We start from the raw sequence: 25,750 nt of genomic DNA, 5'->3' as shown, positions 1-25,750 counted from the left end.
GAAAAAAATAAGAGAGATCATCCAGAAGAAATCAAATTTAATGCTAGATTAGGAATTCTTAAAAGGCAACAGGAAACATATGAGTAGAATAAAATAAAGAGAAGATGGAAACAATATACTGAAGAACTATTCAAAAGAGATAAAAGAGTGGTATATTCCTTTGAAGAGGACTTCCATAATGAGGAACCTGTAATTTTTAAAAAATGAAACCTGCTTTGGAATAATTGGAAGAAATAAATCACCAGTGGAAGGAACACTGATAGAATTATTTCAGGCTGTACAGCCTGAATGTCAAAATCCTAACAAGAGTATGCCAACAAATATGCAAAACAAAATAGTGCCCCATAGACTGGAAAGATTCCAGTTGCCAAGAAAGGAGACACCATGGAGTGCAGTAACTGTAGAACCATTGTACTAATTTCCTATGCAAGCAAAGTGATGATCAGGGTGTTGCAACAAAAACTTTTATCCTATTTAAAAGTGAGAAATGACTGACATTCAAACTGGATTCTGAAAAAGAGGCACTTGAGATCATGTCACAGGTATATGCTGGCTACTGGAGTGTATCAAGGAATTGCAAAATATTTCTGTGCTTTATTTTTTGTTGTTTAGTCATTAAGTCATATCCAACTCTTCGTGACCTCATGGACCAGAGCAAGCCAGGCCCTCCTGTCTTCCACTACCTCCCGGGGTTGGGTCAAATTCATGTTGGTAGCTTTGATGACACTGTCCATCTATCTCATCCTCTGTCGTCCCCTTCTCCTCTTGCCTTCACACTTTCCCAACAGCAAGGTCTTTTCCAGGGAGTCTTCTCATGAGATGGCCAAAGTACTGGAGCCTCAGCTTTAGGATCTGTCCTTCCAGTGAGCACTCAGGGTTGATTTCCTTCAGAATTGATAGGTTTGTTCTCCTTGCAGTCCAGGGGACTCTCAAGATCCTCCTCCAGCACCACAATTCAAAGGCATCAATTCTTCAGCGGTCTGCTTTCTTTATGGTCCAGCTGTCACTTCCATACATCGCTACTGGAAAAAACATAGCTTTGACTATGTGGACCTTTGTCAGCAAGGTGATGTCTCTGCTTTTTAAGATGCTGTCTAGGTTTGTCATCGCAAAACCTTTCGCTCCGTGGATCATGAGAAGCTGTGAATTGTTGGTGTGTGCCTCAACACTTGACTACAATGCTTTGTAACTTGTATAGTGAACAAGAAGAAACAAAGTGGTTTCCTATAGACAAAGGTGTCTGACAGTGGATTAGCTCCAGATGAAAGAGGACTGAAAATTGGTGGAAGAAATATCAGTACTTCTCAAAAATGCAGATGACACAATATTAGTGGCAGAAAGCAGTGATGTGTTGAAACAACTTCTGATGAAGATGAAAGAAGAAAATGCAAAAACAGTACTGCAGTTGAACATTAGGACATAAACCATGATTGTGGAAATACTACACAACTTTAACATTGGCAATGAAGAAACTGAAATTGTTGAAGATTTGCAGACTTCAGTTCAGTCGTCACTTTTGTTAAGGACAGGGAGTTTTGGAAATCACTTGTTCATAGGGTTGCCTTAAATTGGAGGTAACTTGACAGCATGTAACAACACCACACTGCACATGTATCCACACTCATTGTAATTGCAGTGTGTTTGTGTGCTTTTCTGGGGACTACTATCAAAGCATCAGTTTTGCAACTGCGCTGCCTCTGAAGCCATGGATGGGCAAGCTGTGGTCTGCCAGATGTGACTAGCCTGCAGTTCCCATTCCTCTTCACCATTTGATTGTACAGTTGCAGTGGATAGCAATTACAATTGAAACAGTAAATCTAGTTTTCTACTTCCAAAATGTAACTAAAATACTTTTAATTACTTTTAAAATAACTTTGAAGGCGATACGTTGCTGGCCTTATTCTTTGTCTTGATACCTACAGCCTACATACTTATTCTTTGTCTTGATACTTACAGCCGGCCATCAGGCACTGTCGAGCTGTGTGACATTGTTCATCCTCCATTTCATGGGGCCACACCCTTGTAAGAATAAACATGAGTTTAGTAAAGTTAGTCACTGCAAATGGAGTAAAGTTATCCCTTATTAACTTATGGTTGTAATGCAACTTAATTGGGGGTTTCAGTGGTCAAGAGCAAGTGGCTTTCTTTTCCTCTGCCCCCCAAGGCTGTGTATCTGGTCAAACATGAGTGTACCACCACAGTAGACTTGCTTGTCGAACAGTTAATTTGTATGCAGACTAATTCAAAGTAGCTTTTAAAGAAGTGAAAACTGTGATTTTTTCTGAGCACTGTAGGAGAAAGGAAAGAGTTTCTGCTTTCCATTGATAAGACTATATAGAGTGCAGGGAGTGATGGGGGTGGTAATGTTAGTTCTCTTCTGAGTGGTATCTTAATCCTTATTCTCTTATTCTTATATCAGAGAATGTTAAAGGGGGAATGTGCAAGTATTTGGAATTTTTGGTTACTGTTTGTTGCCTGCCTGATGCACTCTGGTTTTGCAGTTTCATATTTGTAAGAGTAACCTAGTTCTAAATCTACAACTATCCCCCTCTACTTGGTTCCAGGAGGATGGTCAGATGATTGAAAAAGTGGATATAGACAGATTAACAGCCTTGGAAGGAAAACACGTGGAAGCAATTAAAAGATTGTGGGAAGACTCAGGAATCCAAGAATGCTACAAGAGGCGGAGAGAATATGAGTTGTCAGACTCTGCTAAATAGTAAGTATGATATCCCAGACTTCATGTTATTACCAGTGTTATTTTCAGCATCTGTGTAAGTTGATTTAATGTTGTATTCCTGTTGTTGCTGTTGTTTAGTCGTTAAGATGTGTCTGACTCTTCGTGACCCCATGGACCAGAGCCCGCCAGGCCCACCTGTCTTCCACTGCCTCCCGGATTTGGGTCAAATTCATGTTGGTAGCTTCAATGACACCATCCTCTGTCGTCCCCTTCTCTTTCCTTCACACTTTCCCAACATCAGGGTCTTTTCCAGGGAGTCTTCTCTTCTCATGAGAGTTCTATTCTATCAGGGGCTATTAACTGGGTTTAACTCTTGATTGGTTAAGCATAAGATGTCTGAAGTCTGTTTAACTAAGTTTAATAATTTATTATTATTATTTATTTTAACTATAACATAAATATAAAGATAAAATACATAAACCAAAATACAAATTATCTGTGTTCCCCACCACCATAGATGGGACCTCTTGCAATAATCCTCTTTTTCCTCCATCTATATTCTTCTCTTTTTATTGTCCTCTTCTCCAGAACTGCATTGATTCTTGATTTGGAGCTTTCCCTTTTCCTCTTGTTAACACATATTCCAAAAATCTGCCCCATATATCATAAAAAATATTCTTTTTCATCTCTCCTTTCTTAACCTTTAAATTACACGTTAACTTATCATTTATAGCTATGTTCCATATTTCATTATACCATTCTTCCATTCAAAATTCAGATTTTGATTGCCAATGCCTAGCTATTATTAATCTAGCTGCTGTTAATAAATTGGTAATTAATTCTTTAGTCATCTTATCATATTCCACATTCTCAAATATTGATAACAGCAATCTCAGGATTAAATTCTAGTTTCCAAAATCGTTGTACTTTTTCACATTCCCACCATATGAAAGTACGTACCAATTTCCTTCTCACATTTCCAACAGACATTCAGATAACTAGCGTTAATTTTATTCATTTTTGTTGGTGTTAAATACCATCTTAAACCCAATTTGAATTTTTTTCTCTTATTCTGACATAAATCTTAAAACCCTAATTTTCCACATCTTCCTCCATTCTTCATCATTTATTCTTTTTCCTAAGTCTTGTTCCCACACTAACTTCACTCCTTTCTCACTCTCTTCTTCTTCTAAGTCAAGCAGGGATCTATACATTTTACTCACTGCACCCTTTACTGAATCAGTCATTTGAATATCTTCATATGATAATAGAAATTGTTCATACTTTGTATATTCTCTACCTTTATTATATTTCTTTACCCATTCATTAGTCCATCTTTCTAACAGCATATAATTCAACTATGAAATATTCTTATTCTGAAGGATTTGTTTCATTTGATCTTTCGATCCCATTTTATACAACCAGTCTTTTAATCTAATCACTTTTTTTCTTTAAATAATTCTGCATAAACTTTCATATTGACAGGAAAATTCTGTTTCAGTCACTAGTCATAATGGAGAAAGTGTAATAAATTTTACTAATTGTTTAAATGTTTTGAAATTTTGGATAAGTTGTAAACAAAATATGTAAGTGTCCAAGATCCTGTTGATGTTTGCATGAGGTCAGCATAGCTTATTGTGGCTAGCTAATGAGCAAAATTTGGGAGCACCTGTCTGATCTAGAGATGGGCACAAACCATCAATTTGGCTTCCTACCTCTTCTGGAAGCAGCACCTGGAGGAGGCGGTGCAGGATAGCCGAGGCACTGCTCCCGAGGGGGGAGCAAACCAAAGAATATCTCTTCAGCCATTGGTCAAACTGACACAAACTGCTGAACTGGCTGTTCATGCCCATCTCTAGTCTGGTCACGTGCCTAATTTCAAGATGTGCCTTGCTATCTCATCAGGTAGCCACACAAATTACGTATACCTTGCATGAACACCAGTAGGATTCCAGTCAGTATTTATTCACTCCTTCTTGGAACAGTATTCATCAAAAGCTATCTGAACTAATTGGGGCACACAACCACAAACACTAAGAACTACAGCCTTGGTACTGCACAGGTGAATACACTAGAATAATATAGTTCACCCAAGGCAAAAGGAGTAGATGTAGTAGTGAATGAAGGCTGTATCATCTTTACTGGGTGCCTGAAGCCAACCTCTATTGGTAAAATCAGTTATCTAGCAGGCCTTGTACCCTGTGTCCTCTAGAGAGAGGAAGCAGCTAATAAATAAAGGTCCAAAGCATCTAAATGAAACAGATATCCAGTCTTGGGTTACTGGCACACCCCGGAAGGGCATTCAGACTAAATGCCAGGAATTTTTTTTCTAGCACATATGTGAATCTTGAAGAAACAAGAGAGAATGCCAGGTTATTATAATGTGGAAATTAAGAACTACCTTTCTCTTGAAGTGAGACTTCCAGAATCCCTGGAAGCAGGGTAGATAAAAATCAAAGATTTTTTAAAAGTTGACTTAAATCGCAATTTAAATCATAAAAATTGATTTTTAAATTGAGATCTAGTTTTTAAAATGTGAACCATGGTTTAAGTCAAATGTGATTTAAATCAAATATGTCCTGCCTGGAAAGTTTAAGCTCTTGGTCACAATGGGAGTCACTTAATAGGCTACAGAGAATTCAGCAGAACCAGAACGAACCTAAGAAAATGGAGTTTTCACACTGATGCAGTTCTTTGAGAGCATGGAGAAGAATAGGCAACGTCACACCTATGTCAGTGTACTCTGTGCCCCTCAACATATACTATGGAAAGTTTGATGCTAACTGCTCCAAGTGCCCTTGGTGTTGCCCGATATTGGGCAAATACTATATGATTGATTGATTGATTGATTGATTGATTGATTGATTGATTGATTGATTGATTGATTCTTCCAGTCATGTTTTCTAAGCAAGTCTATATTTTATATCTTTCTATTTGCAAATCACTGTCTAACCTTATATTGCATTCTGTTAATTAAATCATGGTGCTATTGATACAAATAGATAAAGAAGAATATACAGTACATGGGATCAGGATATAAATATGATAGAGGCTTTTTTTACCCAATATATTTTTGCTAATTTTTCAGACATGCAGTTACATAATAATCGGTATATATGTACAGTATATTCATGCATTTAATCATTTAGTGGTATTTGGTTTTGCAGTTACCTATCGTGTTTAGACCGCATTGCTGCGCCATCATTTGTGCCAACTGAACAAGATATTCTCAGAGTGAGAGTACCAACCACTGGAATAATTGAATATCCCTTTGAACTACAAGATATCATTTTTAGGTAAGTTTGGCTGTGTGTAAAGTAGCTTGCAGTAGGTAAATTGGTAGTGGATCACTGGATATAGCAGTATCCGGTGCATGGCTCCTTCATTCTTCAGTGCCCCTTTTTGGTTGCAGGTATTGGCACCTTATGCAGTCTGTCCAGCACAGGGCAACGTCACACTCTCTATTTGTACAGACAGTGAGGAAGGTATACAGATGGGTTTTCAGCAGCCCTGCTCAGTCCATTCTGCCATGTTATTCTGTGCCTGCTTCTCACCCATTTGGATTCTGCAAAATGCTTTTAGATACCACCCTTTTATTGTATGTGGCATTAGTCGTTTCTGGCACACCCTTCCTGTTATAAGCCTCTGAGGTATAGCAGTTCTTTCCTTTCCTTGGATGCATCTATTAGCTGGCATGACTCAGAATTGGTACATAAAACTGCAGTCGCATTTCCATTGATGGTGTCTTTAATTTGCATAAACACCACAACTTGCAGGAATGCATAGGAAATTGTTATTGTTCAAAACGTACTTAAAAAAATCAATGGAACAGGAATATGGAAACACAGTGGGCATGTGCCTCCTTAACAGGGGCTAGACCAGATGATCTATAGGGTGCCTTTCAGCTCTGCAGTTCCTGGACTATTACTGTTTGAACTTTCCTTTATTCATGAAGGGGCTCAAACATCCAGTAGTAAATTCAGTAGCAGCCATCATCATGTAAATTATGAAAAAAGCATTGCAAGGGAGAAGAATGTTTATTTTGCACAGGTGTCACATGGCATGTAAATGAAAGGTAAACATGACAGTATATGGGAGCTGCTGTGCTGTGGAAGCTTCAGGAGGTCCAGAATGCAGCGGCTAAATTGATTGCTGGGCTGAGGAAATTTGCTCGTATCGCCCCCCCCCCCCCCGGCCCTGATCTGCCTACACTGGTCAGTCCACTTCCACGCCAGGTTCAGGGTTCTGATACTAACATCGTTGTTGTTGTTTAGTCGTTCAGTCGTGTCCGACTCTTCATGACCCCATGGACCACAGCACGGCAGGCCCGCCTATCTTCCACTGCCTCACAGAGTTGTGTCAAATGCATATTGGTTGCTTCGATGACACTGTCCAACCATCTCATCCTCTGTTGTCCCCTTCTCCTCTTGCCTTCACACTTTCCTAACATCAAGGTCTTTTCCAAGGATTCTTCTCTTCTCATGAGATGGCCAAAGTACTGGAGCCTCAGCTTCAGGATCTGTCCTTCCAGTGAGCACTCAGGGTTGATTTCCTTTAGAATGAATAGGTTTGTTCTCCTTGCAGTCCAGGGGACTCTCAAGAGCCTCCTTCAGCACCACAATTCAAAGGCATCAATTCTTCGGCGGTCAGCTTTTTTTATGGTCCAGCTCTCACTTCCATACGTCAATACAGGAAAAACCATAGCTTTGACTATGCGGACTTTTGTTGGCAAGGTGATGTCTCTGCTTTTTAAGATGCTGTCTAGGTTTGTCATCGCTTTCCTCCCAAGAAGCAGGCGTCTTTTAATTTCATGGCTGCTGTCTCCATCTGCAGTGATCATGGAGCCCAAGAAAGTAAAATCTGCCACTGCCTCCATATCTTCCCCTTCTATTTGCCAGGAGGTGATGGGACCAGTAGCCATCATCTTAGTTTTTTTGATGTTGAGCTTCAGACCGTTTTTTGCACTCTCCTCTTTCACCCTCATTACAAGGTTCCTTAATTCCTCTTCACTTTCTGCCATCAGAGTGGTATTATCTGCATATCGGAGGTTGTTGATATTTCTTCCGGCAATCTTAATTCCGGCTTGGGATTCATCCAGTCCTGCCTTTCACATGATGTATTCTGCATATAAGTTAAATAAGCAGGGAGACAATATACAGTGGTGCCTCGCTTAGCGAATGCCTCGTTTAACGATGAATTCGCATAGCGAGGGGGTTTCTGGGGGGAAATTACTGCCTCGTATAGCGAGGCTGTCTATGGAGGAAACTCGCATAGCGATGTTTCCCCCATAGGCCCCCGGTGGGCGCTTCGGAGCGGCCGCGGGGAGACCTCTCCCGCGGCCGCTCCGAAGCGCCTGCCCCGAGAATGCCCGCCGGCTGGCCGGCGCTTCGGAGCAGCCGCGGGAGAGGTCTCCCCGCGGCTGCTCCGAAGCGCCGGCCAGCCTGCAGGCATTCTCGGGGCGGGCGCTTCGGAGCGGCCGCGGGGAGACCTCTCCCGCGGCCGCTCCGAAGCGCCCGCCCCGAGAATGCCGGCTGGCTGGCCGGCCCTTCGGAGCGGCCGCGGGAGAGGTCTCCCCGCGGCCCCTCTGAAGCGCCGGCCAGCCTGCAGGCATTCTCCGGGCGGGCGCTTCGGAGCGGCCGCGGGAGAGGTCTCCCCGCGGCCCCTCCGAAGCGCCGGCCAGCCAGCAGGCATTCTCCGGGCGGGCGTTTCGGAGCGGCCGCGGGGAGGCCTCTCCCCGCGGCCCCTCCGAAGCGTCAGCCAGCCCCAGCTGGTAGCCTGCCCGGGCCGCCTACCCGAGCCGTTCTCGGACGCCTGGAAGTCCGAGAACGGCTCGGGTAGGCGGCCCGGGCAGGCTACCAGCAGTGGGGACAGAGGGGGGGGGGTATCCGGAAGGTTTCCAGGTGAAAGCCTGGAAACCTTCCGGACACCCCCCCACCCTGCAGCCGCCGCTTGAAGCCTGCCCGGGCCGCCTACCCGAGCCGTTCTCGGACGCCTGGAAGTCCGAGAACGGCTCGGGTAGGCGGCCCGGGCAGGCTACCAGCAGCGGGGACAGAGGGGGGGTATCCGGAAGGTTTCCAGGTGAAAGCCTGGAAACCTTCCGGACACCCCCCCACCCTGCAGCCGCCGCTTGAAGCCTGCCCGGGCCGCCTACCCGAGCCGTTCTCGGACGCCTGGAAGTCCGAGAACGGCTCGGGTAGGCGGCCCGGGCAGGCTACCAGCAGTGGGGACAGAGGGGGGGGTATCCGGAAGGTTTCCAGGTGAAAGCCTGGAAACCTTCCGGACACCCCCCCACCCTGCAGCCGCCGCTTGAAGCCTGCCCGGGCCGCCTACCCGAGCCGTTCTCGGACGCCTGGAAGTCCGAGAACGGCTCGGGTAGGCGGCCCGGGCAGGCTACCAGCAGCGGGGACAGAGGGGGGGTATCCGGAAGGTTTCCAGGTGAAAGCCTTGAAACCTTCCGGACACCCCCCCACCCTGCAGCCGCCGCTTGAAGCCTGCCCGGGCCGCCTACCCGAGCCGTTCTCGGACGCCTGGACGTCCGAGAATGGCTGGGGAAAGCAGCGCGGGGAGGCTTCAAGCGGCGGCTGCAGGGTGGGGGGTGTCCGCTCCCAGCGACCCCCCACGGCTTGGATCCAAGCTGTGGGGGCAGGCTGAGAGGGTGGTGGGATTGGGATGCCTTTCAGGCATCCCGGGTTTGGATCCCACCCGCCGCCGGTTACCCTAACCGGCGGCGGGTGGGATCCAAGCCCGGGATGCCTGAAAGGCATTCCAATCCCACCACCCTCCCCCCGCGGCTTGGATCCGAGCCACGGCGGCTACCCCAGCCATGGCCGGACTCTAGGGAGTCAAGCCATGGCTGAGTTAGCCGCCGTGGGTCAGATCCAAGCCACGGGGGGAGGGAGAAAACCGGATAATCCATTCCTATTGGAACGGATTAACCAGTTTCCAATGCATTCCTATGGGAAATGGTGCTTCACATAACGATGTTTTCACATAACGATATTTTGTTTGGAACCAATTAACATCGTTATGTGAGGCACCACTGTACAGCCTTGTCGTACTCCTTTCCCAATTTTGAACCAATCCGTTGTTCCATATCCAGTTCTAACTGTTGCTTCCTGTCCCACGTATAGGTTTCTCAGGAGATAGATAAGGTGGTGAGGCACTCCCATTTCTTTAAGGACTTGCCATAGTTTGCTGTGGTCCACACAGTCAGAGGTAGATTTTTTTTTGGAACTCTCTGGCTTTCTCTATAATCCAGTGCATGTTAGCAATTTGGTCTCTGGTTCCTCTGCCCCTTCGAAATCCAGCTTGTACTTCTGGGAGTTCTCGGTCCACATACTGCTGAAGCCTACCTTGGAGGATTTTGAGCATAACCTTTCTAGCGTGTGAAATGAGTGCAATTGTACGGTAGTTGGAGCATTCTTTGGCACTGCCCTTCTTAGGGATTGGGATGTAAACTGATCTTTTCCAGTCCTCAGGCCACTGTTGAGTTTTCCAAACTTGCTGGCATATTGAATGTAGCACCTTAACAGTGTCATCTTTTAAGATTTTAAATAGTTCATATGGTATGCCATCACCTCCGCTGGCCTTGTTGTTAGCCAAGCTTTCTAAGGCCCACTTGACTTCACTCTCCAGGATGTCCGGCTCAAGGTCAACAACTACATTGTCTGGGTTGTCCGGGATATCCAAATCTTTCTGATATAATTCCTCTGTGTATTCTTGCCACCTCTTCTTGATGTCTTCTGCTTCTTTTAGGTTCCTCCCGTTTTTGTCATTTATCATGTCCATCTTTGCACAAAATGTTCCTCTAATATCTCCAATTTTCCTGAAAAGATCTCTGGTTTTCCCTTTTCTGTTATTTTCCTCTATTTCTTTGCATTGTTGATTTAAGAAGGCCCTCTTGTCTCTCCTTGCTGTTCTTTGGAAGTCTGCATTCAATTTTCTGTAACTTTCCCTATCTCCCCTGCATTTTGTTTCCCTTCTCCTCTCTGCTATTTCTAAGGCTTCGTTGGACAGCCACTTTGCTTTCTTGCATTGTCTTTTCTTTGGGATGGTTTTTGTTGCTGCCTCCTGTACAATGTTACAAGCCTCTATCCAAAGTTCTTCAGGCACTCTGTCCACCAAATCTAGTTCCTTAAATCTGTTCTTTACTTCCACTGTGTATTCATAAGGGATTTGGTTTAGATTATACCTGAGTAGCTCAGTGGTTTTTCCTACTCTCTTCAGTTTAAGCTTGAATTTTGCTGTGAGAAGCTGATGATCAGTCAGCTCCAGGTCTTGTTTTTGCTGACTATATAGAGCTTCTCCATCTTTGGCTGCAGAGAATATAATCAATCTGATTTCAATATTGCCCATCTGATGATTTCCATGTATAGAGTCTCCTCTTGTGTTGTTGGAAAAGAGTGTTTGTGATGACCAGCTTGTTCTCTTGACAAAACTCTATTAGCCTTTGCCCTGCTTCATTCTGAACTCCAAGGCCAAACTTCCCTGTTGTTCCTTTCATCTCTTGGCTCCCTACTTTAGCATTCCAGTCCCCTAGAATGAGAAGAACATCTTTCTTTGGTGTCAGTTCTAGAAGGTGTTATAAATCTTCATAAAATTGTTCAATTTCAGTCTCCTCAGCAATTGTGGTTGGTGCATAAACTTGGATTATTGTGATGTTGAAAGATCTGCCTTGGATTCGTGTTGACATCATTCTATCATTTTTGAGATTGTATCCCATTACAGCTTTTCCCACTCTTTTATTGACTATGAGGGCTACTCCATTCCTTCTATGGGATTCTTGCCCACAATAGTAGATATGATAATCATCTGAGCTGAATTCGCCCATTCCTGTCCATTTTAGTTCACTGATGCCCAGGATGTCGATGTTTATTCTTGCCATCTTCTGTTTGACCACCTCCAGCTTCCCGAGGTTCATAGATCTTACATTCCAGGTTCCTATGCAGTATTTTTCTTTGCAGCATTGGATTTTCCTTTCACTTCCGGGCATGTCCACAGCCGCGCATCCTTTCGGCTTTGGCCCAACCACTTCATTAACTCTGGAGCTAGTTGTCCTTGTCCTCCGCTCTTCCTCAGTACGATGTTGGACGCCTTCCGACCTGAGGGGCCCATTTTTCAGCGTCATATCTTTTAGCCTTTTGTTTCTGATCATGGAGCTTTCTTGGCAAAGCTACTGGAGTGGCATTGCCATTTCCTACTCCAGGTGGATCACGTTTAGTCGGAACTCTCCACTATGTCCTGTCAGTCTTGGGTGTCCCTGTACGGCGTAGCCCATAGCTTCTCTGAGTTACTCAAGCTCCTTCGCCACGACAAGGCAGCAATCCATGAAGGGGGATACTAACATAGAGAGCCCTAAATGAGTTGGGACCTCACTACATGTCAGAATGTCTTCTTCTAAGCTCTGCTGCCCATCTTACTCTGTCCTCTCGAGCCTCACGCCTGTGGGTGTTGACACAAAGAGAAGGCCATAAGACTTCGAGAAAGAAGAGGGCTTTCTTGGCAGTGGTTGCCTCCCTTTGGAATGCCTTCTTGCAGCCAATACACCAAGCTCTTGAGTCTGTTAAGAAGCTGCTAAGAACAGAACTTTTTAGAGAAGCATTTGGGGAGGCCCTGCTTGGTTAAGGTAGACGGGAGGAAAGAAGAAAAAGAAAGAACATTTGGAATGCCTGATTGTCAATTCTGTCACTGCCTGTTCTGCCTTGTAGTAGTTATTCATAGTATTTGGTAGTAGTTGGCCCGTTTTATAATACAGTATATCTGATATATTGTTGTAAACCACACAAAGTATCTGGTTTGCTAGATGGGTGGTATAAAAATCTAGTAAATAAATAAATAAGTAAATAAGCATTACTTGCAAAAATAAGAAGGTAACATATTACTGTTAATTTGGGAAGATGCAATGGGTTTTTGTTACAGTAGGAACACTATATCTTTCTCTTAGCTGCTCTCTTAAATAAACCCCAGAAATGTCCCAAAGTTTATTACCAGGACTGACTACTAGATGGAATCAGAGACTATCCTATATAGTGTAATGTACTGTACTCCTGGCCTGATGTCTCTGACAGAAGCAGCTTCTGGTAAAATGGAGAAGCTGTATGGGGCGGGAGTGGGAGGCAGCAGCTGCTTCAGGCTTCAGGGAAGCCTCTCTTGCGAACAGGAGTGCAGGAAACCGAGTCCTTTCGCAAGACTGGGGCACGATTCCCTCTCTCAACTGCATGGACACACAAAAAACCTGGAAGTAAGTGCTTCACTTATCCGCTTTTCCTGGCATTCGTGGAAAGGGGCTTGGAACGGATTCCTTGTGGATACTGTAGTCCTACTGCACTCTTTTTGTTTTGTTCTTAAAAGTAAGATGTTGCTGATACACTAGTTCTACTTGTTTATTTTAACATATAATGCCTAAAAGTATCAAAATGACTCCCAAAGTATTGTTTTGGAGTGACAGGTAAACTTATTATAGTACTTTAAAAAAATTAACAGACTTTTAATGCTCATAAAGAATCCCAGTGGCCATTACTTACATTTTTAAAAGTACTAAGTAATTCTGATACGTTACTTCCATGTTGTGGTACCTCTGTTGTTGCTAATTGAGCTGGTACCTCCGCCTGAAAGGAGAGGAGAGGAAGGGAAAGGAAGGGAAAGGTGGTGTTTTGTAGAGTAGGGGTAGAGATGGCGGGAGTGGAGATGGGGGTTTTTATCTGGCTCAAACTGTGATTCAAGCAAGATTTTGGCAGCCATATGAGTCAAGTTCTTATATATCCCAAACTTTATTTCTGAGCTTAACCTTAGACGAATTTTGCCAAAGTCAGTATGTTACCATTTATCTGTGTGTTCTATTACTATTTACCTGGGTTTTATACTAACTTACTCTTTCAATGTAAAGTTGGTTTCACAGAAAATGTAAGTCTGATTCCTGGTGTTCCAGAGAGGCATTGAATGTTAAGTTACCACTTAGTTACTGACGTTTCTGTTTACAGGATGGTAGATGTTGGTGGCCAGAGATCAGAAAGAAGGAAGTGGATTCATTGCTTTGAAAATGTTACCTCTCTAATATTCTTAGTTGCCCTGAGTGAATATGACCAAGTCTTGACAGAATCTGATAATGAGGTAAAGGAAAGTAGTTCTCCACAGGTTTACACACAGAAAGAAAGGTTACTTACCTGTAACGATGGTTCTTCAAGTGGTCATTCTGTGAATTCACACAAAGGGTTAATACCAGCGCCAGCGTTGGGCCTCTCGGAACGTTTTCTAGCTGCAAGAGAAAAGTAACAATGTTTAGGACTACCCCTACTGCGCACGCCCAGCCTAACCGTCCCTCAGTTCCATTTGTCCGCCATAGGCCCTCGAGTCAGAGAGATGCCAGTGACAGACAGACAGAGGGGAGGCCGGGCGGGATTGTGTGAATTCACAGAATGACCACTTGAAGAACCATCGTTACAGGTAAGTAACCTTTCTTTCTTCATCGTGGTCTTCTGTGAATGCACACAAAGGGTGATTAGCACGCTTACTAACCGGATGGTGGGCTGTCACTGAAGAGCCGATGCTAGCACTGCCCTCCCGAATTTGGTCTCCTCTTTTGCCCTCACGTCCAATCTGTAGTGGGTTATGAAGGTAGAGGCATTAGACCACGTAGCGGACCGGCAGATGTCGGGCAGGTCGACGCCACGAAGTAAGGCAGTGGAGGAGGCAACAGCCCGGGTGGAATGGGCTTTAAGTCCCTGTGGAGGATCTCTGTGGTTGAGCTCGTAGGCAAGGGCGATGGTAGACACGAGCCACCGAGAGAGCGTGGACGGCGAGGCCGGGCAACCCTTCTTAGGGCCAAAGTGGCAAAGGAAGAGTCTGTTAGCCAGGCGAAAGTCTTTGGTCCTGGATACGTAAAAAGCTAAGGACCGTCGAACATCGAGCATGTGGAGCATGCGTTCAACATCAGTCGTCGGAGACGGAAACAAAGTCGGCAGAATAAGTGGCTGGTTGACGTGGAAGTCGGAGACCACCTTAGGAAGAAAGGAGACGTCCAGGTAAAGCATAACCTTGTCCTTAAAGAACTGAAGAAAAGGTTGGTCATGGCGGAGAGCTGCCAACTCGCTAGCTCGACGAGCAGAGGTAATAGCCACTAGGAATAGCGTTTTTAAAGAGAGCATTTTGAGGTCACAGGTAGCCATAGGTTCAAATGGGGGTCTGGATAGGGCATGCAGAACCAAATGGAGGGACCACTGAGGGAGTGGAGGACGAACGGGAGGTCGGAGGTTAGAGAGACCCCTCAAAAACATCCTGACGGTAGGATGGGAGAAAAAGCGGGATGAGGGAGAAGCTCTGGGCTGAAAGAAGACAACCGCAGCCAGGTACACCTTGATAGTAGAGATAGACAGGTGGAAATCAAACAGGTAACGGAGATACTGCAGAAGTGTGGAAAGAGACACAGGTGAGGAGGTGAGATCCCTCTGCTGGGTAAATTTCAGAAAGCTGTTCCATTTGTAGGCATACAAGCGAGACGTGGAGGGTTTGATGGCATTGGTCAAGACCTCCTGAATTTCTGGACGATCCTCCACGCCGTCAGATGGAGCGTGTCGAGGTCGGGGTGAAGGACTTTGCCTGCTTCCTGGGTCAGTAGGTCTGGCCACATTGGAAGGGTTACTGAGTCCACAGCCATGCTGACTAGAGTGGGAAACCACACTTGGCGAGGCCAAAAGGGTGCGATGAAGATGGCCGGAGTCATCGAGCGTCGGAGTTTGATCAAGGATCTCTGTATTAACGGGATCGGTGGAAACATGTACAAGAGACCCTGGTTCCATGGAATCATGAATGCGTCGCCGAGCGAGTGGTGACCGAGACCTGCCCGGGAGGCATAGCGGGAGCATTTTGCGTTGTGAGGGGATGCGAACACGTCCAGCACTGGGGTCCCCCACTGGTTGCAAAGGTCCTGGAAGACCAGAGGGTTCAACTCCCATTCGTGAGTCTGATAGTGAAGCCTGCTCAGAGTGTCGGCAAGTGTGTTGTCCTCCGTGGCCACATGGATGGCCACCGGGTAGATATGATGACGGTAACACCATTCCCAAAGGAGGATGGAGAGATACAGGAGTGAATGAGAGCGGGTTCCTCCCTGCTTGTTGACATAGTGCATTGTGGTAGTGTTGTCCGTCACTAGCTGAACTCCGCGGCCGCGGAGGAGAGGGAGGAAGGACTTGAAGGCCTTGATAACCGCCAGCAGTTCCAGGTAATTGATGTGGAACATGGCTTCTTGAGGCGTCCAGAGGGCGTGAATGGTGCGGCGCCCGCAGTGCGCCCCCCAGCCGGACGGACTGGCGTCCGTTGTAACTTGAACGGTGAGACGGAGTGGACGAAAGGGCCGGCCAACCGTGAGATGGGGTGTGTACATCCACCACTGGAGTTGTCTGGTGAGCTCCGGGGTGACACGAAGGCGTTTCCTTTGACTGTCGATCATGGGGTCGAAAAGGGTGAGAAACCAAGATTGGAGCGACCGGAGTTTGAGGCGAGCGTGCGCTAGCGCCGGCGTCGTAGAAGACATCAGGCCGAGGAGGTGCTGGGCATGGTGGGCTGTCACCCGAGCACCGGGGAAAAATTTCCTGATGGCTCGTCGAATCTTGTGTATTCTTTCCGGGGGAAGAAAGACTCGACCCTTTACAGCGTCCAAGCAGACCCCTATGTATTGAACTGTCTTGGAGGGAATGAGCCGGGATTTCTGATTGTTGACAGTGAGACCGAGATTGGAAAGAAGATACAGAATGAATCTTGTGTCTTTCAGGGATTGCCTTCTCGAGGTGGAGACTACGAGCCAATCGTCCAGGTAAGGGTAAACGTGAATGCCCCTGAGACGAAGGTAAGCCGCCACCGGAGCCATAACCTTGGTGAAGGTCCGGGGAGCTGTGGACAGACCGAATGGCAGGGCCTGGAATTCGTAGACCGTGTCCTGAAAGATGAACCGAAGGAACCTGCGGTGGTCGGGGTGAATAGTGACGTGAAAGTATGCGTCCTTTAGATCTATAAGGACGAACCAGTTGCTCTTTTTCAGCAAGTGCATGATGGACTCTAAGGTAAGCATCCGAAACCGTCTGGGTCGCAGGTAAGTATTGAGGAGTCTTAGATCGAGGATGGGTCTTATGCCTCCTCCGCTTTTTGAGACGGCGAAGTAGCGGGAGTAAAACCCGCATTGTACGTCGTGAGGTGGTACTGTAGAGATGGCCTCTTTTTCTAAGAGAGATGATATTTCTTCCTCTAGCGAGGAGTCGAAGGGAGAATGAGTTATGAAACCTAGCGGAGGAGATCTTATAAACTCCAGCTGGTAACCGTGCTGAATAATTTTTAGAGCCCAAGTGTCGTTTGTGATGACAGACCAGTTGTGAAGAAACGGTTGAAGGCGGGTGGTAGGTGGTGAGTGGGTGAAAACGGGGGGCCGAAAGTCAAAGATACTGTTTTTGTTTTCTGCCAGGTGGCTTAAAAGGTTGGCGGCGATGGGGCGGACGAGGGCGGTATCCCTGATAGCCCTGGACAGAAGAAGAGGACTGGCCAGAGCGCTGCTGAGGAAGGTGTTTGTAAGGACGGTATTGTTGGGAAGATTGATACTGTCCATAAGATTTACGCCATTGAGGGCGTCGCTGTCTAGATTGAGTCTGAACAGAATAAGACTTAGCAGTTCTCTTAGCCTTATGAAGGTCCTCCAAATGGGAGTCGGTCTTTTCGTTGAACAGCCCGGTAGCGTCGAAGGCGAGGCTTTCAACTTTTGATTTGACGTCCTCCATTATGTCCGCAGAACGGAGCCAAGCATGGCGCCGGATAGAGATGGCAGACATGAGGACTCTGGCAGAGATTTCTGCTGCATGTCTGATGGAAAGACGTTCATACTTGGATACCGTCTGAGCTTCCTCATATGAGTTGAGAAAAGCTTGCCTGGTGTCTTCAGGTATCATTTTCAACCCAGGCAAAAGTTTGAGCCACAATTGTTTGTGATAAGCTCCCAAAACAGTTTGATAATTTATGACTCGAAGTAGCAAGGTGACAAGGGAGTAGATTTTCCTGCCGATGAGTTCCAGCTTTTTACCCTCCTTGTCGACTGGAGTAACATGAGCCTTGGCCGAAGGCCTTGAACAGCTTGTTTCAACAATGAGTGAGTTTGGAATGGGATGCTTGAGCAGAAAATGAGTATCGGCCCCATGAATCTTGTAGAAGTGTTCTGTGCGACGAGGGACATTAGGTGTAGCCGCAGGCTGAGCCCAGAATTCCTTGATGGCCTCCATAACTACAGGCACAAAGGCTATACTGGGGGGAGCGGTACTGTCTCGTTTTATGTCTCCAAAGAACAAGTCCTCTCCCGGAGGGGAAGGGAGATTCAAGTCCAATTTAAGCGTCTTGGCAAGCCTGGACATCATCTGAGAGTAAGAAGAAAAATCCTCAGATGGAGAAGGAGCGTGAGTATCGCCAGTATCGGAAAGCACCAGATCACCCGGAGGTAAATCATGCGGTGGTAAGGGTGGGGGTGGCTCCTGATCGGAGTCAGAAGACCGCTCCGTGGACACCTCATCTGGATCAGAGGAGAAGACGTCCCTCTTCTTCCTTGGAGGGGGCTTCTCGACGTCGACCTGCGTTGTCGGGGGTCGAACGGGGACCACGGTCGGTGCCGAGGTGGGAGGGGCCGGTTGCGGTGGAGGGGCAACCGGTACCGGAAGAGGGTGGTCTTTGGCTCGAATGGCCCGGCGTCGGCGTCGAGGTCGGGTCGACTCCGAAGAAGAAGAGACATATATGTACCGGATCTTTTTGCGGTACCGGTCTCGAGAGGCGGATGTCGACGACGAAGGAGGAGACCGCGAACGGCCGCGTCGACGTCGATGGTGCTTACGACGCTTAGGGCGGTCGGAATCCGCCGAACGGGAAGAAGAGGACCGACGTCGGTGCTTGGTACGACGTCGATGAGAATGGTGCTTCTTCTTAGAGCGTTTACGCTTAGAGGATTTCGAGTCCGAGCGATCGCTAGAGTCGGACTGAGTGGAAGCTCGATGCCTCTTCTTCGATCGTTTCTGTCGAGGAGACTTCGACCTCGAGCGGCCGGAGGACGGGGACCGACTCGGGGAGCCATGCTTCTCCGTGCGAGAACGTTTGCCTCGAGGAGATTTAGACCTCGAGCGCACAGGTGATCGAGGTATCTTCTCTCGAGGAGATCTCGAGTCCGAGTGTACGGACGAGATCGACACGGGAGGCGACCCCTGGCCCGCAGGAAAAGGGCTATGTGGGGCAGAAGCGAGGCCAGTAGTGACGGCGACTAACTGGCTCGGCGTCGGGGAAGACCTTCCCGAAGGCGGTATCACTTCAGTACGTCGAGCAGGAGGAGGTGCGGGTGCCTCGGCCGAGGCCCCGAAGCGCCTCGACAACTCCTCAAGAATTGGCGATGGGATGGAACCCGAGCTCGGAGAAAGTGGAATAGATGTCATTTTAAGCTGGGCGGCCGCCTTAGCTTTGGACGATTTCGACGGCTTAGCTTTCGGAGCCGGAGGCTCGGGTGAAGCAGGAGCGGCCGATTTCGACGACGCGGATTTCTTCGACATTTTGGAAACTTTGGAGACGACTGAGTGAACAGGAGCTGCTCGAGAAGTGGAAGCCATTTCCCCCTCAGAGGGCGCCGTGGAAGACAACGTTGACTCCCACAGATGAAGTTTAAGGCGCTGTTGGCGAGCCTTGAGAGCGGCCTTAGTGAAGGCTTTGCAGTGTGGGCAAGCTTTGGGATTGTGCGACTCGCCCAAACAATACAGGCAAGTATCGTGGCCGTCTTGATGGGGGATTTTGCGGTCGCACACCACACACCTGCTGAACGGCCCTGAAGGGGACATAGGGTAGTAAGGAAACCGAAACGACAAGTCCAAGGATAAGGCAGAGCAGTCCAAACACAGTCCGAGTAAGCCAGAATATACACCGGGTCGTCAAGTTGAAGGGAAAAAGCGCTAGGGTAGTCCGTGAGCGAAGCAAAGGTCAAAGCCAAAAATCAGATAGATCGCAATAACGCAGCAATAAACGCAGCTAAGACGAGAGGCTCCAAACCGCTAGGCGGAAAAATGGAACTGAGGGACGGTTAGGCTGGGCGTGCGCAGTAGGGGTAGTCCTAAACATTGTTACTTTTCTCTTGCAGCTAGAAAACGTTCCGAGAGGCCCAACGCTGGCGCTGGTATTAACCCTTTGTGTGCATTCACAGAAGACCACGATGAAGAAGCACTCTTATCGAAACCAACAAACCACACATTGTATATTTATTAGCCTCAAAGTTGCCACAGCACTTACACTTTGCATTTGTAGAACCAGAATTGTTGAGGTGCAGGAATGGGGACAACTTCAGTAGTGTTTGGGCCCATATTTCCATGACAAACACCCTCCTAAGCCCTGTGCCAAGTCCTGGAATGGCTGTTTTTTGAGGGTTGGGCATGGGAATGGGACCAGACATCCACTTCTATTGTGGATTTGTTTGACGCTATGTGCATGCGCTGTTCTGGATGTGTCAAAATGTCTTCTGTGTTGCTTTTTAAAAATTCAATTAAAAAGATTCTTTTGGGAAGGGTCTTTAAAAGGCTCCTCTTGGAGCTACAACCAGCCTGTTAAAGGTAAAGGTAAAGGTTCCCCTTGACAATTTTTGTCCAGTTGTGTTCTACTCTAGGGGGTGGTACTCATCCCCGTTTCCAAACCATAGAGCCAGCGTTTTGTCCGAAGACAATCTTCCGTGGTCACGTGGCCAGTGCGACTTAGACACGGAACGCTGTTACCTTCCCACCGAGGTGGTCCCTGTTTATCTATTCGCATTTGCATGCTTTCAAACTGCTAGGTTGGCAGGAGCTGGGACAAGCGATGGGAGCTCACTCTGTCGTGTGGATTCGATCTTACGACTGCTGGTCTTCTGACCTTGCAGCACAGAGACTTCTGCAGTTTAACCCACAGCGCCACCACGCCTGTTAGCTGTTGTCTATCCAACCCTGCTGTTGCAGAATGTAATGTCAGAGTGCCAGATCTCATCTCTTAAGAAAATTAGTGCTCAACTGACATTGAACTTGGTTTGCAGATACAATTCATATGACAATGATTTGGTATGGACATACCTGGCACTCATTTTTCAATGGTTGCAATAGTTGGGATGGTGTATTTATAATCATGACATTCAGTTGAATGGAATATTCAGATTTAATTTACAGCATTTTAAGGCTACCTAATGCATGTGCCAAAATTAACTGCATCAGGAGCACAGGCTTGGGTTGAAAATATGATAAGACTATAGTATGATTTGCAGACGACAAACTGTATTTCAGTTTGATCATAACATTATTGTAGTGAAGTGTTTTAAACATTTTTTACTTTTCTTGCAGAACCGTTTGGTAGAAAGCAAAGCCTTATTTAAAACAATCATCACATATCCTTGGTTTCTGAACTCATCAATCATTTTATTCTTAAATAAGAAAGATCTCTTGGAAGAGAAGATTATGTATTCACATTTAACTACCTATTTTCCAGAGTTCACAGGTAAGCAGCTATTCCAAATAGGATTTCCCTTGTTAAACAAGGACTGTGTGTTGTAAGTCTGATTTGTTCAGTTAATTATAGGAAGTATGATCCTGGGATTAAGCAGGAGTGCTAGTAATTACCTGCAATTAATGTTTTATTTTCCATAGTGGCATTCCCCCCTCCCCCAAGTAATACTTGTTTCAGAAACCAGACTTCCCAATTAAGCCTGTGTTTGCTTTCCAAATGGCCAGTCATAAAACAGAGCATGTGAAATACAAGATACACAAGTGAAGAAAATAATAGGCTGTGACAGAGAGATGGTTTTCATCACTTCAGGAAGCTCCTCTTCTAAAAAGTATCACATTAAACAAATTGTGTAGTTGCTTGCTGAATTGACTGTGCATAATGAAGGCTGTTTTTTTATAAATGTGATTGAGTTTGAAAGGGTTTTTAAGTTCATTTTTGAATATTTGTCAAGAGAGCCAGGAGAAACTAATCATGTTGTTTTCAGATAAAGATAGACTTGTCACATTCCAAATGTCAAGATTTATTTCTCTAGTTATAAAGTCAAAGTTATTTTTTGCTGCAGACATTCCTGACTTTGGGGTTAATTGTTCTACCCTGGGCCAATTAGTATCGGATAGTGAATTATAACATTACATATTGCACAACACTTTGCAGGCAAAATTGCTCAGATATGCTCTGATTTTGATGCTGTAGTTGATAAAGGTCTTGTGAATGTAATTTTGACCCTTGCTTGCCATGTGTTAATGGATGAGGTTCAGCTCCTGCAGCCTTATGGTGCAGACCTACAGACCCTTGGAGAGGTGTCTGCTGGTCTCTTGCTATTCTTGGCTTATAAAAGCTACCAGAAAGGAACTGGTTGAGTGGTTAGGAGGAGTGGTGAATGCCTCCTTGCAGCAGGGTAGGATCCCAGCATGCTTAAAGGAGGCAATAGTAAGACTGTTTTAAAAAAGATCTTGGACTCCACACTACTGAATAATTACCAACCAGTTTCTAATATTTCATTCTTGGGCAGGGTGCTAGGGTGGGTAATGGCTTCTCAGCTCTAGAGGTTACTGGATGAGACAGATTATGTAGCTCCATCTCTATCTGGCTTCAGGCCTGGTTACAGGAGAAAGACTGCTTTAGTCACCTTGCTGAATGACCTACACTGAGAATTTGATAGCAAAAATATAGAGCTAGGTGGAGTATGTCTGTTGATTCTTCTGGACCTTTCAGTGGCTTTTGAAACCATTGGCCATGGTATCCTTCTGGCCCATCTTTGCACTGTTTTACGATGGCTCTGGTCCTTCCTGGAAGAGAGAACTCATAAATGGTGCTGAGTGGCCCTTGTTCAACTGCTGACCTGCAGGGTCCCTCGGGTTTCTGTTTCGTCTCCTATGTTATTTAACATCTACATGAAACCACTGGGAGAGGTTGTCCACAGTTTGGGGGTTTGGTGTCACCAGTGTGTGGATGACACCCAACTCTAGCTCTCCTTTTCATTTAAATTCAAGTTGGATCATTGTTAACACACATTACATGGGACTGCCTTTGGAAAGTGTTCAGAAACTTCAGTGGGTCCAAAATGCTGCAGCCTGATTGTTAACTGGGTTGGTTACAGGGATCACGTACCATCCCTGTTACACCAGCTCTGCTAGCTACGGATTCATTTATGGTACAGTATTTGAAGTGCTGGTTTTAACTTACAAAACCCTAAATGGCTTGGGTCCAAGCTATCTCAAAGACTCTGTCTCCCTTTAAGAGGCTGATTAGGTGTTAAAATCATCAGGACAGGCCTTTCTCTCAGTCCCATCACCCTAACAGGTGCGTTTGGTGGGGTCATGGGACTAACTGATGGTTATGATGATTGTGGTGTTTTTGGAATACAGTGGTGCCTCGCAAGACAAATGCCTCTCACAACAAAAAACTCGCAAGACATAAGGGTCTTGGGAGTTTTTGGGTGACTCGCAAGAGGAAAAAAATTTTTTGTCTTGCAAGGCGCGGTTTCCCATAGGAATATATTGAAATTTAATTAGGCTTTCCCCCTGCCTTTTTCCGTGCTGGGCAAGCCCCAGGAAGCCTCTGAGACCAAGTGCTGAACAGCTGAGAGGTGGGGGGCCCCAGGGAGCCAGCGTCACTTTCAGAGGTCCCCCGCCAGTTTTTTTGCCCATAGGAATGCATTAATTAAATTTCAATGCATTCCTATGGGAAACTGCGCCTCACAAGATGAAAATTTTGCAAGACGACATAACTCAGCAAACATTAATTTCGTCTTGCGAGGCATCACTGTAGTCAGTGCATATTGCTTTAATCACTTGCTAGTGAGAATGGAAATGTATTTGAAAATAGGAAGGACTGTGTCTCTTAAGTAAGCTATTTACTTTGTTTTTGAGCAGGACCTAAGCAAGATGTCAAAGCTGCCCAAGAGTTCATTCTGAAGTTATATCAGGATCAGAACCCAGACAAAAAGAAGGCGATCTATTCTCATTTTACATGTGCCACGGACACAGAGAATATTCGATTTGTCTTTGCTGCTGTCAGAGACACCGTCCTGCAGTCAAATCTCCAGGAATTCAACCTGGCATAAAAGGAACCCCATCACTCTTATCTACTTAGTTACATTCACTGACCAAGATGCCTTCTGTGTGACACTAACAAGATAGCTCTCTGTGAATATTTTTTGTATCCCTGCTGATCATGAAATCCTGCATTGCAGTGCATATCCTGCATAGTAGTGCATATTCACAAATAGGAGTGTAAGCCATAAATTTTTAGTTTTTAAATCATACACTTTGGATACCAGTGCTTATATTCAATTCTCATTTAAAATTATGTAAAATCTCTTGCCTTAGCCAATTTTTAAAATGCCTTACTGTGACAGTGTCAGGTTAGCAGCATTGTCAAAAGGATCATATTTTGGGACTGAACTAAAACCAAGGTTTATTAAATCTAATGATTTACATTTTATGACTTTCTTCCAACGGCACTGGCTAAAACAGCTTTCTTTGATTTGAAAGTGGCCAGTGTTCAGTTTGTGTGTAAGTTTAATACCTTTATGTCAGCTGCAGAAAGAAGTTTACATATTAAGTATTTCACTTTTAGTTCATGAAACAAATACCCACCTACTGTTCCTGCAACCTGCAAAAGGTAGGTGATACTGTGATCAGAGAAAGGAGGATGTTGGGTTTTTTCTTTCCCGCGAGACTGCTTTCTTTGGCTTTCTTGGCTTTGCTGTGAAACAGAAAACAAGTCTCTGCAAAAAGCTGAAGGACCGGTGCTGTAGATCTTCTTGCCAAAATGCAGAGGTGATGTATTTGTTCATTTGTCATTTTATTCTCACTCCCTTTGTTTTCTGTTTAATCGCATTAAACTATTAGCCTAATATAGATATGTTCTAACCACAAAATGGCTGAGCTCCTGTTTGTATTAAGTTCCACAGTGTAATGATGATGCCATAATCAGCCAGGGCAGTTTTTTGAAAATTAAGCATCCTTCTTGTCATGAAGCCCTTGTGAATCCAGAGTCATCCCTTTCATCGTGTGGAACCCATAGGGCAGAGGGACAGGAGGGGAAAACCTTTAGTAACATAAAATTACCACTGCTGGGATGACTTTAGTGGTGGTTATGATTTTCAGTAGACTCATAGAATCATGAAGTTAGAAGGGGTCTATAAGGCCATTGAGGCTCAGTGCAGGAATACAAATCAAAGGCTATTTGCCAGGTGGTTGTCTACATTTCTCTTGAAAGCCCCAGTGCTGGGGCACTCACTACTTCCTGAGGTATTTGGTTCCATTGTTGTACTGCTCTAACACTTAGGATGTTTTTTTCTGACATTCACCTGAAATCTGGCTTCCTGTAACTTGAGCCAATTGTTGCGTGTCCTGCACCATGGGATGATTGAGAACAGATCCTGTCTTTCCTCTCTAGAACAGCCTTTCAAGTATTTGAAAGTGCTATCCTATCTCCCCTGCCTTCCTTTCTAAAGGCTAAACATGCCCAGTTCTTTCATCATAGGGCTTGGTTTCCAGCCCCCTGATCAACTTCGTTGCCTTCCTCTGAACTTGTTCCAATTTGTCAGCATCCTTCTTGAAGTGTGGTGTCTGATTAAGCACTTCCTCCAGCCATCCCTTCGCCACATGGGTTCCCAACAATCCTGGGATGAGGTTTTGAAGGAAAAAGAATTCTCAGTCTTCCCTGGAACCCTTTAAGCCTAATTGTGGGACTGCGACTCCCCCCCCCCCAAAAGTCCCATCTTTACTGACAATGAAAGTGAATATTTGAGACTGTAGGGGCCTTAGAATGGGAGCGAGATATGTTGAATTTCCAAAACTTGCTGTGATGTCATCAGCCCTATGCTGTGGAACTTTGAAAAAACGATTAACAACTTCCATTTAGAGCTCTCTCTTGCCTAGCAATTTGTGAACCTTTGGGTATCTCTTATCTCTGTTTTAGCAGTGATGAGAAATATTGTTTAGATAAAGCAGTTTTACTTCCCCAGAGGATCAAGCAGGTCAGTTACTCAAGCTAAATATCAGTTTACAGAGGGAGGAAAAGGGAAAGGAGAATGTAAAAGTC

At 45.6% G+C, this 25,750-nt stretch overlaps 1 protein-coding gene across 2 annotated transcripts in view; it reads left to right on the top strand.

The window, feature by feature from the left end:
- Nucleotides 1–25,750, top strand: part of LOC110076000 (guanine nucleotide-binding protein subunit alpha-14) — a 93,503-nt gene that overhangs the window by 66,366 nt on the left and 1,387 nt on the right. Inside the window, exons 3-7 of one of the 2 annotated variants that reach the window (XM_072992235.2) lie at nt 2,565–2,719; nt 5,848–5,976; nt 13,660–13,789; nt 21,034–21,187; nt 24,278–24,322. In XM_072992235.2, coding sequence (XP_072848336.2) covers nt 2,565–2,719; nt 5,848–5,976; nt 13,660–13,789; nt 21,034–21,187; nt 24,278–24,322 — 613 coding nt within the window. Of the gene's footprint in view, nt 1–2,564; nt 2,720–5,847; nt 5,977–13,659; nt 13,790–21,033; nt 21,188–23,571; nt 24,582–25,750 lie in introns of those variants that run through there. The other variant, XM_020787776.3, reaches the window with a different exon arrangement.

Source organism: Pogona vitticeps, chromosome 2 (genome assembly GCF_051106095.1).
Source record: "Pogona vitticeps strain Pit_001003342236 chromosome 2, PviZW2.1, whole genome shotgun sequence".
Classification (NCBI taxonomy): domain Eukaryota; kingdom Metazoa; phylum Chordata; class Lepidosauria; order Squamata; family Agamidae; genus Pogona; species Pogona vitticeps.
The sequence above is the reverse complement of the archived record's forward strand: the minus strand, read 5'-3'. Positions and strand labels throughout refer to the sequence as shown.